Source organism: Podarcis liolepis (assembly GCF_965112155.1).
Source record: "Podarcis liolepis genome assembly, chromosome: 11".
NCBI classification, from domain to species: Eukaryota; Metazoa; Chordata; class Lepidosauria; order Squamata; family Lacertidae; genus Podarcis; species Podarcis liolepis.
The window spans coordinates 58517582-58535096 of NC_139565.1; the positions used below are offsets into that span (position 1 = coordinate 58517582).

Here is a 17515-nt window from a genome sequence, read left to right on the forward strand (position 1 = left end):
TTCAGCTGTTTTGTGCAGATGGCGTCTCTGTATAAATATTCCAGTATGAATTCTGCCTTTCCTGCCTTCGAGTCGAATATAAAGAGCCTTTGCATGTCAGTGGGTTGTACTTCCCCGGGACCATTGCAGTCAAAGTAGCAAAGGTTCCCTTTGTATTTCCTAATGATCTCTTGTGCAATCTTGAAAAACAGAAGACCCCCCACCAACCAATTTCATGGAGCGGAATCTTCTGTGTGGCACATGTTCCTTGTTCACCATCCCCGGTTGATGACCTCAGGCTACCTGAATGAATGCACACAAAATCTGTGAAGTCTTCTGGGTTCTAACTTTTGAACATGACCATTCCTGTAGGGCAATTTATGTGGCTGTTTGGATCTCCAGTCCAGGACAGTGTTATTTGGAGAATGAAGTAGTCTCTGAAACGTAGATGTTGGCCACCTCAATCCAGACTTCTTTTTTAATCCTCTCCCCTTGGTGCAATGATACTGATAGTGTTTTAAACACAAAACTTCGCTTGACGCTCCTGTGTGGGACCTGCCTATTCCACAATATACTGTTCAGCATTTTCAGCATTACATTTCCTGTGGTTCATGTGTACATGAGATAACAATGTGGCTCATATTCAGTGCATCCTGAATGCTAATGTCTCCTTTGATTTCTCCCTGCTACGAATGTGGCATTTTGCTTAATTAGTAAAGAAGCGTTGCTTGCTGCTGTCGTTTGGAAAGAAAGAAAGAAAGGTTTTCTGTTCTAAATTTTTTTTTGAAAACATAGCAAATATGGAGAACGCTTCTTAAAGAGGGCAGTTCTTCAAAATGCAAGGTTTGAAAAGGGTTTCATGAATTGGAACATGCCCCATACACAATACGTCTATGTTATTTCCAAATTGATTTGCCGTAATTTGCAAAGTCCCATTCTGCTTTCTCCATGCAGAGGACAGAAGTGCAACTTTGCTTATTTTGTGTGTGTGTGTGTGTGTGTGTGTGTGTGTGTGTGTGTTTGTGTATCATTGGGAAGCTCCATAGCTCAGTGGTAGAGCCCATGTTTGTATGTGAAATGTCCCAGGTCCAATCCTCATCATCCCAAAGTAGGCAGTGGAAGATTCCTGCTTGAGACTTTGGAGATCTGCTGCCAGTCATTGCAGATAATGCTAAGCTAGATGGCCCAACAGCCTGACTCAGTATGAAGTGACTTCCTATGAAATGAATGGATTTGGAATGAGACAGCTTCATATAACCTCAAAAGCCCTCCAGGTCTGTGAAACTGTAATAATGGTGAGCTTTATTGGGTTCCCTTTTTTTTGGACTCTATTGCAGAGAGACGGACATACCGTATCTTTCGCTCCATAGGGTGCACCGGATCATAGGGCGCACCTAGTTTTTAGGGGGGGGAATATATCCCCCCCCCAGCACCAAAGAGCAAAGAAGCCAAGACAGCGAGCAGGATCCATCCCCCTGGCTGTCTTGGCTTCCTCTTTAGCCGCGGGGCTGGGGCACGGGAAACCCAAGCTTCCCCTGACCCCAGCCCCCAGAACGGGTCTGGGAGCGGGGGTGAGGTTTTGCGCAACCTCGCCTTCGCTCCCGGAGTTTGCTGCTATCCGCAAGCCTTCGGAGCCCGGCGGGAACTCCCGCCAGGCTCTGAAGGCTTGTGGATAGCTGCCTGAAGCCCGGGGTGTGCAGCAGGAGTTGGCACTGTGCTCCCCGGGCTTCAGGCTTCAGGCTGCTATCCACAAGCCTTCGGAGCCCAGCAGGAACTCCCGCTGTGCTCCAAGGGCTTGTGGATAGCTGCCTGAAGCCTGGAGAGTAAGAGGGGTCAGTGCGCACCGACCCCTCTCGCTCTCCAGGCTTCAGCGAAAGCCTGCATTCACTCCATAGGACACACACACATTTCCCCTTCATTTTTGGAGGGGAAAAAGTGTGTCCCATAGAGCGAAAAATACAGTAATAAAAAAACAAGAAGAAAAACATATATGCAAAACATCCAAATTCAAATATTCTTCTTTTTAAAATAAAATAAAATCAGCTAACCGTTTTGCATTATTTACCACAAGAAACCAGACAAACAAAAATGATTCAAGGGAAAGAAGGGTGGAGGATAAGACCTGGATGCCTTATGAATATTAGAAGTGAATCACCTGTGTTTTTTCTGCTAGTTAAAACAGTAAACATAATCACTTTTGAAATAGAAAAAAGGAGGAAAAAATTACCTTAGAAGTACACTCTCAGCAACTCTGTTCTTTATAGGCTCTTTATTTTGCTTGCTAAATTATATAGCATCTCAATGTTACTCTGCAGGCAGAATTCACGGCCATGAGAGACCAATATATGCGAGGTGGAGAGGGCTTCGTTATTTGCTATTCCATCACGGACCGACAGTCCTTTCAAGAAGCTGCAGAATTCAAGGAGCTCATTTATCGTGTCCGGCATACCTATGACATCCCCGTGGTGCTGGTGGGGAACAAAATTGATCTCAAGGAGTTTCGGCAGGTAAGCAAAGTTGTTGCCGCTTTTAAAAATGAATAATAAGAAGGGTTGGCTCTGGAGCAGGCAGAATGCCATTCTAACTGCAGGTGTGAACAGAGTCTGAACATCAACCGGCCTTTCTGACAAATGATCATCTGTCCAGCATGTGGCATTTCGGTTAATTAGAAAATGAATGTTGCTCACTGAAAGGGAAGAGGTTCTATTGCATGTGTGAAAAGCCTTGCATTGGTGAAATGAGTTACTGAATCGTAGAACTGTAGAGATGGAAGGGATTCCAAGGGTAGGAATCACTGCTAAAGAATTCCCAACCTCTTCTTCAAACCCTCCAGTAATGAAGAGTGCACTATTTTCTGAGGTAGCATGTTCACTGTTGAACAGCTCTTGCCATCAGAAAGTTCTTCCTGATGTTTATTTGTAATCTTCCTTCTTGTCAATTAAATCCATTGGTTGGGTCCTCCCCTCTGGAGCAACAGAAAACAAGCTTGCCATGTGACAGCCATTTGGATATTTGAAGAGTTAGTTGGAAGCTGTCGCCATGTCCTTTTGCCTCCTGCCTCTTGGCCATCCTTCCTCCTACTCTTGTCTCCCTCCTATCAACACCACAAAGTTCCTCATCAAACCAAAAGAAGAGCCCCATTGGAATAACCCAAAAGCTCACAGTACTCTGGATACAAGCCATTATCTATTAACTGTAAATTATGGCAGCACATCATCAGTGTGGTGCAAGGTGTAAAAAGTCTCCCCCTCTATAATGCAACAGAAGGAAGGTAACAGAAAAAGAGGGAGTGGGGAAGAGGAAGAATATGCAGTTGTTTTATTTACATGGTGTCAATTTTACCAGTAGGCATGGCAGAAGCAGTCAGTGGGGCAAGGCAGAAGCATTTGCCTGTCCTCCTGCTACTAGCATGAGGGTGGCTTACCTGTAGATCGGAGAGGGGAGGCAGTGGTGAGGTCACCCCCTAATCTGCTCTGCTACCTTGTGTGTGGTGGAGAATCACCAGCGCTGAAGCCCAACTGCTAGTTCAGTTGGCTTCTATATGTAGTATTGAGGTGGGAGATGAGGTTCATTGGCCTCAGGCAGCAAGGTTTCTTGAGCTGGTCCCACACTTACTGTACATGCTCGTAGACTTCACCAAAGACTACAGCATGGGATGAGAACTAAGGGGTTATGCCAAAGAACCAGTTAATCCGTGGTGCCATAAACCTCTGCAGCTGACTACTGAAAGTGTAGTGTGTGAGCATTGTTAAGCTCATATTCTTCTTGTGTGCATTTCTGAGGCCTCCTGTTACCCACTGGACTATGATGAGCCTTTGGCCTGATCCAGCAGGGCTCTTCTTATGTTCTTAATTTACACAGAGGTAAATGTACAACATAGTCCTTTTAGAATATTGTTGCATAGCAATAACCCCCCCCCCCCATATTTCAGCCATTTGCAGCTCTCCACTGTATATTTTTCTTTCAAAAAGTGTTGGAGTAGAGGAATAAATCCCAAGGATTGCAATTGAATTCTTGTATTGGAGTTTTTTTAAAAAAAAGAAAAAAGAAAGCAAAGAAAATCCAATGAAAATGATTGACGTAATCAATTTTAAGGTGTCCAGGGGCCCAGTCACAAAAAGGACTGCCTTCTGGGGACAATCCTATTTGCCACCTCAAGACACCTTGAAATTTGGCTTGGGGTAGGTAGCAAAATGCCTCTCCCTCCTCCAAAAAAAAAAAAAAAAAAAGAAAATGAAAATTGCATTTATTTTTTCTGCTGTAGAAGGTTTTAAAAATCCAGCTAAACTGCAAAAGGCAGTTACCCACACTGGAATTCCCACCCTGGCAGAACCCAACAAGGGTGGTATAACTAGCACATCTGTTCTCACCAGTGTCTTTTCATCCTTCAGTCCTGGATGCTGCTGTAAAAATTTTGCATATGAAATGTATTATAATATTATTTACGGTGCCTGGAGAAGGGAAAAAAAAAAGTAATCTCACTTCCAGTGTTCCTTAGCATTGTTTTGCATTTGACAACAATTTCATAACAATCAGACAGGGTGTAGGAGTCGGGTCAGACAAAGCCACTGTTTGATATGCAGTCCCCCTCCACAATGCAATTAATGATGTATGTCGTCTGTCTCGCGAATCTATCTATGGCGGTCCAGGAACAAGACTAATCTGCAATTAAAATGACACATCAGGGGGAACTTCACTGCAACAAGCAAGCTTATTAGTTTGAAATAATGTTTCGCCTTTCTGATAGCCCTGGTAAAATGATTGTGGCTGTTCCTTTAAGTAGGTCTTGTCGTTTTTAAGTATGTCGTGTTGTTATCCCCGGGAACAAGGGGTTTATCTTTTCACCTTCTAAAGACAAATTGGAATTTAAGAGGCTGAGAAGAAGTGCTGTTTGCTACCCCTGGAAAAGTTAAGCAGTTGACTGCAAAGGATTTGCACAGAGACCCATGTGCTCAAGGGAATACTGAGCTGTGTCATGCAATACAGTGGTACCTCGGGTTAAGAACTTAACTCGTTCTGGAGGTCCGTTCTTAACCTGACAGTGTTCTTAACCTGAAGCAACACTTTAGCTAATGGGGCCTCCCACTGCTGCCGCACCACCGCCACACAATTTCTGTTCTCATCCTGAAGCAAAGTTCTTAACCCTCGGTACTATTTCTGGGTTAGCAGAGTCTGCAACCTGAAGTGTCTGTAACCTGAAGAGTCTGTAACCCGAGGTGCCACTGTACAAATAATGTCTATTTTAAATATATGGTGTGGATGTGATCCCAGATAAAGCACATGCTTGTGTTTGTGGGAAGTGGGAGAACTAGTTGGATGGGCAGTCAACTTCTGCTTAAAAACCTCCAGTGAAGGAGAATCCACCACCTCCCGAAGGAGTCCGTTCCACTGTCAAACAGCTCTTACTGTCAAAACGTACATCCTGATGTTCAGTTGGAATCTCATTTCCTGTAACTTGAATCCACTGGCTTGTGTCCTACCATCCAGAGCAGGAGAAACCAAGCTTGATCCATCTTCCACATGGCAGCCCTTCAGATATTTGAAGATGGCAATCATTTCACCTCTCAGTCTCCGCCTTTCCAGGCTAAACATACTCAGCTCCTTCAACCATTCCTCATAAGGCTTGGTTTCCAGCCCCTTAATAATCTTGGTTGCCCTCCTCTGTACGCCTTCCAGCTTGTCAGTCAGTTCAATTTATTGTGCCTAGCAAACAGCCATTACACACATGAAAATAATAATAATAACAACAAGACTACAACTACTCCCAGCTTGTCAATATCCTTCCTAAACTATGGTGTCATATATGCTGAAAGGCAGGTTGTTGTTGAAGAGGTTACTCATCATTTCATTGTCATTTTTTAAGGGCTGGGAGACTGATCTCTTCTTTTAAGGAAGGGATGGGTGTATGTGGGTATTATTATTTGTTGCTGTTATTGTTGTGCTTTAAGGTACTGGTTGGATTTGGAAAAGATTATTTTATAGCTTGAATTTTGTATATTTGTTAAGGTTTGTGAGCGGCCTCGAAGGCTTTTTGGCAGGGAGGGGATCAAAAGGCAGCACAGAAATAAACTCTAATGGACTTGGATAAGATGAGAGACAGGAATGCCCTGAAACTATTCAGATTATCTGGGAAGAGATTTGAACTAATGTCAAAGCTCAGCCATCCTATCCACTGCATCATGTTTCCTTCTGGCGGTTCCCTCACTGTGAGAAGCCAAGTTACAGGGAACCAGGCAGAGGGCCTTCTCGGTAGTGGCGCCCTCCCTGTGGAACGCCCTCCCACCAGATGTCAAAGAGAACAACAACTACCGGACTTTTAGAAGACATCGGAAGGCAGCCCTGTTTAGGGAAGCTTTTAATGTTTGATATATCACAGTATTTTAATATTCTTTTGGAAGCCGCCCAGAGTGGCTGGGGAAACCCAGCCAGATGGGCGGGGTATAAATAATAATAATAATAATAATAATTATTATTATTATTATTATTATTATTATTATTATTATTATTATTATTCCCAAAGTGTGAGATGCATACCCCCCTAGGCTCCACAGAAGGGTTTCAAAGGGTACATTGCATATTTTTTTTTCATTTTACTTTATCGTAGTCATTTTAGCTGCATATAAAGAGATAAAATAGTAGCATCAAAACCACCCCAAAATTATATTTGCCCAAGAAGGGGTAAGCCGGTAAGACGAAACACCCCAAAGGGGTACATGGCTATTGTATGTTTGAGAAACCCTAGCTATTATAATTTTGAGCCCTTGTCCATTTAGTTTAAAATGGATGCATTTCTTTTTCTTTATCACATATTCCGGGGAAGAGGTTCAGAGGAATCAGACAAGGCTTTGCCCTTTGCTCAAACCTCCTTTGTGTCAATTTGCAATGAAACCCCGGCAAAGTCTCTTTTACTAAAATAGATATTCATGGGAACAAAACTGCATTTGCTGGAAACTGGAGTTCGAAATGGCTTCCCCAGCCTGTGCATTACTTTCCCACCATCACAGAGCAACACCTCTCCGAGATCATCTTATTTTTCCTTTGTGAAGTCTCTGCTAACTTAAGCAGTTATTCTTGCTGCCTCGGTGACATTATCTGGATAAGCTCAGCTCCCTGAACATCTGGTAGAGAAACCTCTGAATTCGCAGACCTATTTCTATCTCCTAAAATAAGCCTGAACCCTGGAGATTCATATCATTTACCCAAAAATAGATGCTCTACAGTGCCCTAAATCTGTTGGTTTTATGACACTAACCACAAGCTACTAAATCTTGTTACATAAGGTAGTGAAACTGTGAAAGAACAAAGAATCTTCCCACTGCCATATGTTATAGCTTGTGCTTTTCACCTTCCTGGAACTCCTAAAAGCCCCAGGCTTCCCTAACCATTTGCCTTTCAGATCCTCTAGATCTGATTTACAAATGCATATCATTGCTTGAAGGAGCCCTTCAAGTGGTGAGTTGCTTGCCTGAATGGCTCACCATAGATCCAGCACCATATATACCAAGCTTTTATAGCCCCCATGCTAGCAATTTCAAAATGACTACTGTGTGGGTCATGGGACTTTGAAACCTGGATATGCTTGGCTTCCTATGGTCATGCCAAACATTTATCCCAGCAGACAATCAACTGCGACCAGAGGGAACCTTCTTGAAGCAAAGTAAGACCCTTTCCAGTTTAATTAGGTGCTAAAAGTCGCTCCAACTGCAATGCTTAACTGCCCATGATATAAGAACTAGAAACCCAAGTTGTATATTTTTTTATTTTAATAACGTTTCACTTTAATTGCATTTAACCTTTTAGATAGAATGCACAAAGGGAAAGGTTTGATTTCTGTGCAAGATTCCTGCATTTTACAACCTTATGCTCCCCAGGCCATAAACAAGAAACACTATCTAACCCCAAAAGTGGCACAAATAGTCATTAAAGGATGTTGTTCCAGTTAACATTGGAGTGTAAATACAAACATATCCTTCAAGCTTCTTGGGAGATAGGAGAGGCAAGGGAAGTGAGACAGAGAAAGGAATGTCAACAGCACACTTTGCAAAGGAAAAAGGATGGGAAGAAAACCAGAACAGTTGGCCATGTCCCTATGAGTACCTAGCAGTCCTGCCAAGCCCAATGGACACCAGCTACAACTGACTGATGTTGCAGAATAAGCAGCAAATCAGGTGAACTGGATTTCACATACCCATGCATACCCTAGTACCGAGTCAAACATACTGAATTGAGTGTGGTCCCTGCATTCCAGATGAAGTGGATTTCAGCGTCATCCTTAATAATACTTGCATGAGAATGAAGTCAAAACCAATCTATTCTTTAATATTGTTTGTTCTGCACCTCCAGAACAGAGCTGCCATCATTAATGTTCAAAAATGTCCTGCTCTGATGCACAATCAGAGCTCACAGGTACTGGAAGTTGTATCACTCAAAGATAACACATGCTAATTAGACTTTAATCAGCCTACCTTCTGAAACACCGTCATTCCTGTTAGGATTTCACTTGCTCTCCTTCCCCCCTTTTTTTTCTTTAGGTTTGCTTTGAGTGATACAAACAATATGTATTTTGACATTTCCCTGGGTTGATCGTTGTAGCGTAACAGTTTAATCAGATATCGTAAGAAATTGTTGTAAGCATAAAAGACACGTCAAAACTGTTGTTAAGAATGACTATTTATTTACGGTTGTGACACGCTTCCTAATAGTCACCATCATTAAGGACTTTAGTTGTGCAAATTATGGATGAGAAATGCTCTCTTTAGCATTTGCATGTACTGTTGCTCATTCTTGCTCAATCCTTAGCAGGTGGGATGATCCATTATTACCCCTCTCTGTTTAACAGCATCATTTGACTCCCCCCCCCAGAACATCCAACTCTTAATTGACTGTACCCTTAGGTATTTGAATAATTTTCCAGGGTTCCGTATTGTGTGGGGTTCACATCCCCACTGTAGATGATCACCCTCCAATTCATGGAGGGAAACAGGGCTGGCATCAGGGGGGGGGGGGCAGCTAGCAGCTAGCTGCTAGCATAAGCAGCTACCACTTCTAACTCCTTTGTGTGCTAAGTTAACTCAGAATATAATGCCTTATAATGATACAGACCATTGGCCTACCCAGTTCTGTCTACAATGAGCAACACCAGCTTTCCAGGAGTTCTCCCATCACTACATAGATTGTCAAGGGGCAGATGGGGCTCATCAACCCAGAAAGGTAGCCCATCTAGGAGAAGATAAGCTCTGACCCTAAATCTCCACCAGTGCCGGATTTACGTACAGTGGAACCTCGGGGTCCAGACATAATCCGTGATGGAGGCACGTCTGCAACCCGCAGCATTTGTAACCTGCAGCGCTGCGTCTGCACATGCGCATGACACGATTTGGCACTTCTGTGCATGCACAAAGCACAATTTAGCACTTCTGCACATGCGTGAGCGGAGAAAACCGGAAGTAACCCTTTCCGGTACTTCCGGGTTTCCCGCAGTTCGCAACCTGAAAACACGTAACCCGAAGCGTTTGTAACCCAAGGTACCACTGTATAAGCAGAACAAGATATAGCTTAGGGCCCCACTCTCTTGGGGGCCCCCAAAAAAAATTAAAGGAGAAAAAAACTGGATGTACATTTCCAAAATATAAGTTCAACAATTACTTTGATAACATACATATTTTGATATGTGCAAATGGCTTTAGATACCTATTAGGTCCATAAATTGCCATATAGCATATATTCAACACAAAAACAGTGACAATTTGTTGTTGACAAAGGACAGCAGGGCCTATAAAGGGCCCCATTACCTTCAGTAGCTTAGGGTCTCATCAAACCTAAATCCGGCCCTGATCTCCACTGCCTTGAGGGATATCTATGGGAGAAGAAAATGTTAAGGAGGAAACTCTGCACAAATCTTGAGTGGAGTCCCTAAGACGGCTGGATGGCACCTTGTACATCTTTAGCTGGCAACTCCTGCAGCCAAGCTGGTGCCAAACATATTGCTGTGGTTTCATTTGGACCACATCTGTAAAGTCGAGAGGGGAGTCTTGTTGTCTGGGCAGCTCAGGACCTCCATACACACTGCCAAGGCTTGTGCCCCAGTGTGATGTTAACATATGAGAGTGCTGGAGGTGAAATAGTTAAACAGATTACCCAATCAGGACCTGGGGTGGAGTCAGAGGGACTATAAAATCACCTCTGGGAGGGGCAAAGGGAGGAGTTCGTTGGGAGTTGTGTGGTTGGTTGGAGTGGGAGTGAATTGGGATAGAGTCTGTGGGTAGGTTGAGTTAGTGTAGTGAAATAAGCTGAGTCAAGAACAGTTAGGAGTTGGAAGACAAGTAAATATCTGAGAGGTGGTTTAGTGAGTGAGAGCAGGGAGTGGAAGTTATAGGTCTGGATAGCCACCCTAGGATTGTAATTGACCGATACCGTTTATGAAACCACACGCTTGTTAAACTGCAATAAATAAACAGAAGTTTATGTTCCAATTTAACCCTGACTGGACTCAGTATTGTACCAGGTAGGGCCTGGGTGCTGGAAGCAGGAAATAAAGTGGTGGCACAGGGATCAATAGACGGTGAAACATCCGGGGACCCTGTGTGATCGCCACACCCAGGGAAGTCACTTCAGTACTGCTAACACAGTGGTTTGACTTCACCCCCAGAGGTGCACTCCATTGACAGGCAGATGCCAACAACAACAACATGGAGAGGCCAGATATTGAACTTCGGTCATTCTGCATGCAAAGTATATACTGGCCCACTGGCCCACCCTCCTCCCCACCTGAATCAAGCTATTGCATGTCGAGGTCCCCAGGGCCACCCCAATAACTCACACATCACACAGAATTTTCTTGTTTAAGATTTTTGGCATAATTTTGGCCACAACTTTATTGAAATACAAATTTGTGAGTGGTTGCTTAGGCATTGGTTGCGACTATGTGCCCCCACCATGGGGGACAGACTGACATTCCGCACAATGCGAAAGTCAGAATAGGGGAATACACTTGGGGGTTACATGGAGCAGGGAACCTGCCCTCACCCCAAATGCAACCAGGAGCTCATTGCTATGGCCCGAGCCCCCTTGACAGAGTGGACAAGCAATAGTTAGCCCCCAATTCCTTTAACGGAATCCCTTGCAGCAGCAGCATTAGAGGGGCAGGCACTCAACCTACCAAGGGTAGGCACTCAACCGCTTCCCCTCAACCAACCAAACCATAAACCAATGCCTAACTGCAACCTCACAAGTTGTGATGATTTGCTACGCAGTAGGCAAAAACCAAATGGCCCCAGCCAATCAGCCAGATGGACAAAATTCCTACCAGGCCCTTGCCCCAAGAGCAGACGACCCCATGACAGGTATAGCAAGGTCAAAGCGAACAACCCTAATTCTAGGGAGGGGGGGATGGGCAATCTGATGCACGGTCGAAAAGAGGAAGCCCTAGCCTCATGCAAGGAGTTTTAGCATTTCTGGCTGTCAATCAACAAATGGCAACATTAACTTCTTCCCAACAACAAGGGAAGCCCCAATCGCATCAGTGGCCAACAAACAATTAGCCCGCCCCCAACTTTGGAGTGTCCTGGCGGCCCCCACCGCAACACGTGCTCTCCATGAAGGAGAACATGCTTTGTCTTATCACTGTTAGCCTCTCAAATATCATAATCAACCTCTTGAACCTGCTTCACATGTGCACATCATAGCTTGATGAGCATCAAGTGGTGAATTGCTTGGGTGAATGAATCACCATAGATCCAGCATTACAGGCCTAATTTTTATAGTCCACAAGTTAGTAATTTGAAAATAACTACTATGTGGGTAGGTGGGGATTTGAAATCTGGATAGACTCGGCTTCCTGGCAGCCATGTCAAGCAAGATTTCAATAGGTGTACCTGTAGGAGTAAGATGTTCTGCACAACAGTACATGTTTGTGAGCTATTGGAGCTGTGTTAGCAAGCGTGTGATTTGCATAAACACAGAGGCTTCCGAGAGGAAAGTTTTGAGCCTCACTATAAACAGTTAAGACAGATAATGGCTTAGAGAAGAGCCTAAGAGAGCACACAAGCAACTTTGCCTAAGTTATAGATCATTCTATGTCTTGGATCTTGCTTTACATTCTAATACGGAGAATAACTTTTGCGGGTAACGCTGCTTGATTCAGAATACGTCTGGACAGCACAAGCCAAGCACATTTGCATTCCAAACTGGGCTGGTTATGAACTTCAGCAACATCGCTAGAGAGAACTGCTGGTGTGTCGAGAGAAATTAATCAGTGAATTAATTAAAGGTTCCTGTGATTGCAAAGTGTCCATCCTCAGCTTCTCCACCTCCGCCTCCTGCCCCCGAGGCAGAGTTAGCCTCTATTTGTGTCAGGTAATTCTGCTATGTGTCTGTATTGAGTCCAGTGGGTTCATTCAATTACTTCTGATGCAGATATTCTGCCTCCATTGCCTATGGGGGCAGCCCTACCCCAGTTCTCCCTCAGCTAATAAGCTAATGAGCAGTCCTTTTGAATTTAATGACAATAGATTCCTGCACAAGACCTTCCTAAGCAATTGTATATATCAGTGAAATCATGTATAGCATAGAACTGGATATCTCCCAAGCAACCTAAAGAGCAGAGGATCACTAAACGTTTTAGACACCACAATTTTATGCAAATTTAGCCAGCCAGGACAAAAAAATCAAAATGTCTCATTCTTCTGTGTGTGGTGCCTGTCTTTGCTTTCCTAGAAACCTCTCAAAACTCTGAAAAAAAATTCCAATGAAGTATAGTTGTTGTTTTTTAAAACTAGGATAGCGCTATACAACTTCTGCATCTAAATTTAAGTCCATAGTTTATACATCCCAATAGTTTCTAATTGGCAGGTCTTTCCTTCCAGTGCCTTCTAAAAACTTAGCCTTTGTTAGCCTTTGATACTAGTTTGTTGCAATTTGCACTGGCTCTATACTTATCTCTTTCGATGGGGGGAGTTAATGATTTTTTTTTTTTTAGTTGTGTATCACCTTTACACATGCAATCAAAGCTGGTGTAGAAATATTTTAACACAGATATATATATTCTTTATAAAGTTGTTTTTGCTCTAATTGTCCCTCAAGGGTACTATTATATAATAAGGACTATAATCGGTGGTGTCAGGGGCTCAGGAACAGAGGTACAGGGGAGAGAGGGAATGGAGAGCGAAGGGGAGGAATCTGAGGGCAGTGTAGGGGAGTATGACAGTGACCCGAGAGATTCCATGAGCTTCTCCAGCGAATCGGAAGATTCCCAGAAGGAGGCGCCGATGGTCAGGGCAAGGGGGGTCCCAGGAGGGACACACCAGAAACAAGGGGCCAGCGGGGACTCCCAAAGCAGCAGCAGGAGATCAGGACCAGCTTCCCCACCAGAGCGTAGTGGGGGGGAAGATTGGGGGAACGGAGGGAAGGTCAGGTCCAGCTAGCCTCCCCGAAGGGGGAAGCAGTGACAGGAGCAGTGTAACGGTCAGGAGGAAGGTTGCCGGCTGGGCGCGCGCGCGAAGTTCGAATGTACAGGCGCGTGGGACAGCAGAAAACCCGGATTGGGAACCAGGTCCTAAAGCCCGCCGGAGGCAGGGGGAAGACTCAGGGGATTCAGCGTCAGAAGAGTCTAGGAAGGGCGAGACCCCAGCTGTGACAGGCGGAGCCAGAGGAGGAAAGAGCAAAGGAAGAGGTGGAGCAAGGCTAGAGTCTTAAACTGGTGTCTGGGGGGAGGAGATTCAGACGGAGCTTCGGCGGTCTAGAGTTTCAGACATAGAGCTGCACGCTGCGGCTGTGAAAGCGAAACTGAACTTCAATAAAGACTTTTGTATATAACAACGAACTGGCGTTGGTCCTTTGTGAGCTGGGACCTTGGGCAGCTCTGACAGGTGGGTTTCATTTTCCTCTTTCATTGCAACTCTATACAATGCTACACAGTGCAATACTAATAATAAACAAATAAATAAATATCTACACAGAAGTAATATGATTTTATTCCCAGGGATGTGGATATAGAATTGCAACTTTAATTAGTGAGATCTTGTCGTGTTGTTACCTGTATTTTTTAATTTTTAATAAATAAATAAATAAATAAATAAATAAATAAATATCAGCATTAAAAATAGAACAATCAATTTTTCCATCATACTTTTTTTTTTAAAGAAAGAAGTAATCCATAACAACAACCTGGATAAAATTACACAGAAAATGATATTGATTGTAATCTTTCCAGAGAAAGAGGATAAATAACAAGGGAGAATGATGCTTTATGCAGCTTTTCAAGCCCCAACAGGAAACTTCTCAAGCTAATGTTTGATTTTACTAAATCGCGGGTTGTTGTTTTACTTCCTTTACCATGACAACAGTGAAGTTTACAGTTAGCAACTGCAGTCATAAAAATAGGCAACCTTTGGCCTGCACCTCTGCAGTAGGTGTTCTTTCTTGTTCACTTCCTCCCTGCAGACGTAAGAATTTGTGTACGTATATGTGTACGTGCTAGCGCATCTCCAGACTGGTGGGTTCTTGTGAGTGTCTTCTGCAACATACCATCAATTCAATAATAGCTTATTTGTGGTGGATTTGTACAGGATCATCCAAATACCATTCCATTCCATTACCTGTTCCCCAAATTACTGCATTTTGCCACCCGGAAGGGCACTCTTGTGCTATAGCACAACGAAAGCAGGACTACTGAGCTCTAAATGAATCATGCCCCAAGTAGCTGAAAGACCACCTCTTTCCCCACAGAGCCTCTCAAGTGCTGAGATCAGCATAGGGTACCCTCTAGGTAGTTCCTCTACACTCTGAGGCTCAGGTTCGGGGTGTATAAGGCATTTTCTGTGGTCACCCCACGCTATGTAACTTGCTCCCCACAGAAGTGTGCCTGTCATCTTCACAGGACAGCTTCCATTGAATGATGTACAGGCAACCACACATTTACATGGGAGTTACATTTTGAGGCACTGCGCATGTAAGTGAAATCATGTATACAGTGGATGCTCGGGTTGTGAACGTGAACCATGTGGGATGCACATTCGCAACCCGCAGCATTCGTAACCCGTGTATGCGCGTCTGCACGGGTTGTGATTTGGTGCTTCTACGCATGTGCAAAGTGCAATTTAGGGCTTCTGTGCATGCTCGACTGCCGCAACCTGGAAGTAACCTGTTCCGGTACTTCCGGGTTTGGGCGGTCTGCAACCCGAAAAGATGCAACTTGAAGCGGCTGTAACCCGAGGTATGACTGTATTTGAAACACCATGGGGAAAGCCTACAAACACCCCTTTCTGCCCCTGCCCTTCCCCATTCCCCCTCTTTTTGTGATGTGTTTGGGTCCCTTCCAAGTTCGGTCACACACATATTGAACATGGGCAAATGGGAGATTGCCACTCTAGGCAGGGCTGTCTTAAGCATATCCAGAGCCGTGGCGCAAAGCTCCCTCCCGGTGCCCACCCACCCCATTTCCCAGAGTTGTTGACCTTTTTTTAGGGAGGTCGGCACTGCTGGCAGGGCTGGAGGAGGCGGGCAGCGGCTGGATGATGGCTCCTCCAGCAGGAAGAGGCGGAGGCTGGACGTGGCGCCTCCCAGCTCAGCTAGCCACTTCGTGCCAAGGTGGCATGGCAGAGGCAGGTGAGGGTGGCGAGCTGATGCCAGGAGGCACTGCGTCCAGCCTCTGCCTCTTCCCTGGCACCCTCCAGAACCTGGCGCCCTGGTGCCCCATGCCACTAGCCTCTATGGGTAAGATGCCCCTGACTCTAGACCCTGTTTTTTTACTCTTGAGGTCTATATTTTTGGCCCCAACCTTATATTTTGAGATTGCAAGCTGTATTAAACTGTTTTCACTATTTTGTTTTAATGTTGCAGCCTGCCCTGGGACCTGGGTGGCTAACACCCCAGTTGACAGGATCACACTTCAAAATGACCTTGACAGATTAGAGAACTGGGCAAAAACAAAGAAGATGAATTTTAACAGGGAGAAATGTAAAGTATTGCACTTGGGCAAAAAAAATGAGAGGCACAAATACAAGATGGGTGACACCTGGCTTGAGAGCAGTACATGTGAAAAGGATCTAGGAGTCTTGGTTGACCACAAACTTGACATGAGCCAACAGTGTGACGCGGCAGCTAAAAAAGCCAATGCAATTCTGGGCTGCATCAATAGGAGTATAGCATCTAGATCAAGGGAAGTAATAGTGCCACTGTATTCTGCTCTGGTCAGACCTCACCTGGAGTACTGTGTCCAGTTCTGGGCACCACAGTTCAAGAAGGACACTGACAAACTGGAACGTGTCCAGAAGAGGGCAACCAAAATGGTCAAAGGCCTGGAAACGATGCCTTATGAGGAACGGCTAAGGGAGCTGGGCATGTTTAGCCTGGAGAAGAGGAGGTTAAGGGGTGATATGATAGCCATGTTCAAATATATAAAAGGATGTCACATAGAGGAGGGAGAAAGGTTGTTTTCTGCTGCTCCAGAGAAGCGGACACGGAGCAATGGATCCAAACTACAAGAAAGAAGATTCCACCTAAACATTAGGAAGAACTTCATGACAGTAAGAGCTGTTCGACAGTGGAATTTGCTGCCAAGGAGTGTGGTGGAGTCTCCTACTTTGGAGGTCTTTAAGCAGAGGCTTGACAACCATATGTCAGGAGTGCTCTGATGGTGTTTCCTGCTTGGCAGGGGGTTGGACTCGGTGGCCCTTATGGTCTCTTCCAACTCTATGATTCTATGATTCTATGATTCTTACTCAGTTGCATGCTGAATGCTTGTTTCAATATGATCCTTTATTACACTGCTGCATACTAATTCTTCTCAATAATGTTCTGGTTGATATTAGACAATTTCCCCTGGGTGTTTACTTGGAAATGAGTGAGGCAGAAATTAATTCATTTCACACAGTGTTCTTGGAGAAGGAAGTGTGTTGTTGCAGAGGATGGGTGTGCAGAGAAGGAAGGTATAAGCAGGTTTATATAGCAAAATATTTAACTAAGTGTGTGGGAGGAGAAACCCTGAAAATTTCCTGAAATGGTGGTTTTAAGATGTAGCAACAGCATCAGAGTTGCGGGGGCGGGGGGAGGAATTCAATTCAGTTTGGATTTAAAGATGAACTTACCCAGATCACAGTTCCCCCCCCCCCCCAAATACAGAAACCGAATCTCAGCCATCCCTGGGAATCCACAATTCTCCAGCTGAGTAATATGAACAAAAATGCATATACAGTGGTATAAAATGCATAAAAATGTGGTAAAAAATGCATAAAATGCACCTTAGTGAAAACAACAAAAATGCATTATATTGGAAAAATGGCTTTGCAAACATGCATATAATGAGGCAAGGTTGCCTGTGGATGTGCTGATGAATTTTCGTGAGGACTTTTCGAGAACAAATAAGTCACAAACCGGTGTGGCAATGTGGAGAACTGAACTTAGAAAGAAACGGAGAGACTGAAATCCATGCTTTGTTGGGATGTGTCCTGGGAGACGGGGGCAATTGGCAGGCCCCCAGCTGGCTCCAGCCCACCGGCCGGCAGCCCGGCAAACTCTGGTTCTTGGAACAGCATCAAAA

At 44.5% G+C, this 17515-nt stretch overlaps 1 protein-coding gene across 2 annotated transcripts in view; it reads left to right on the forward strand.

Moving 5' to 3' along the window:
* Positions 1-17515, forward strand: part of RIT2 (Ras like without CAAX 2) — a 272498-nt gene that overhangs the window by 100119 nt on the left and 154864 nt on the right. For both annotated transcript variants that reach the window (XM_083466310.1, XM_083466309.1), the window contains exon 4: positions 2295-2486. In XM_083466310.1, coding sequence (XP_083322436.1) covers positions 2295-2486 — 192 coding nt within the window. The remainder of the gene's footprint in view (positions 1-2294; positions 2487-17515) is intronic.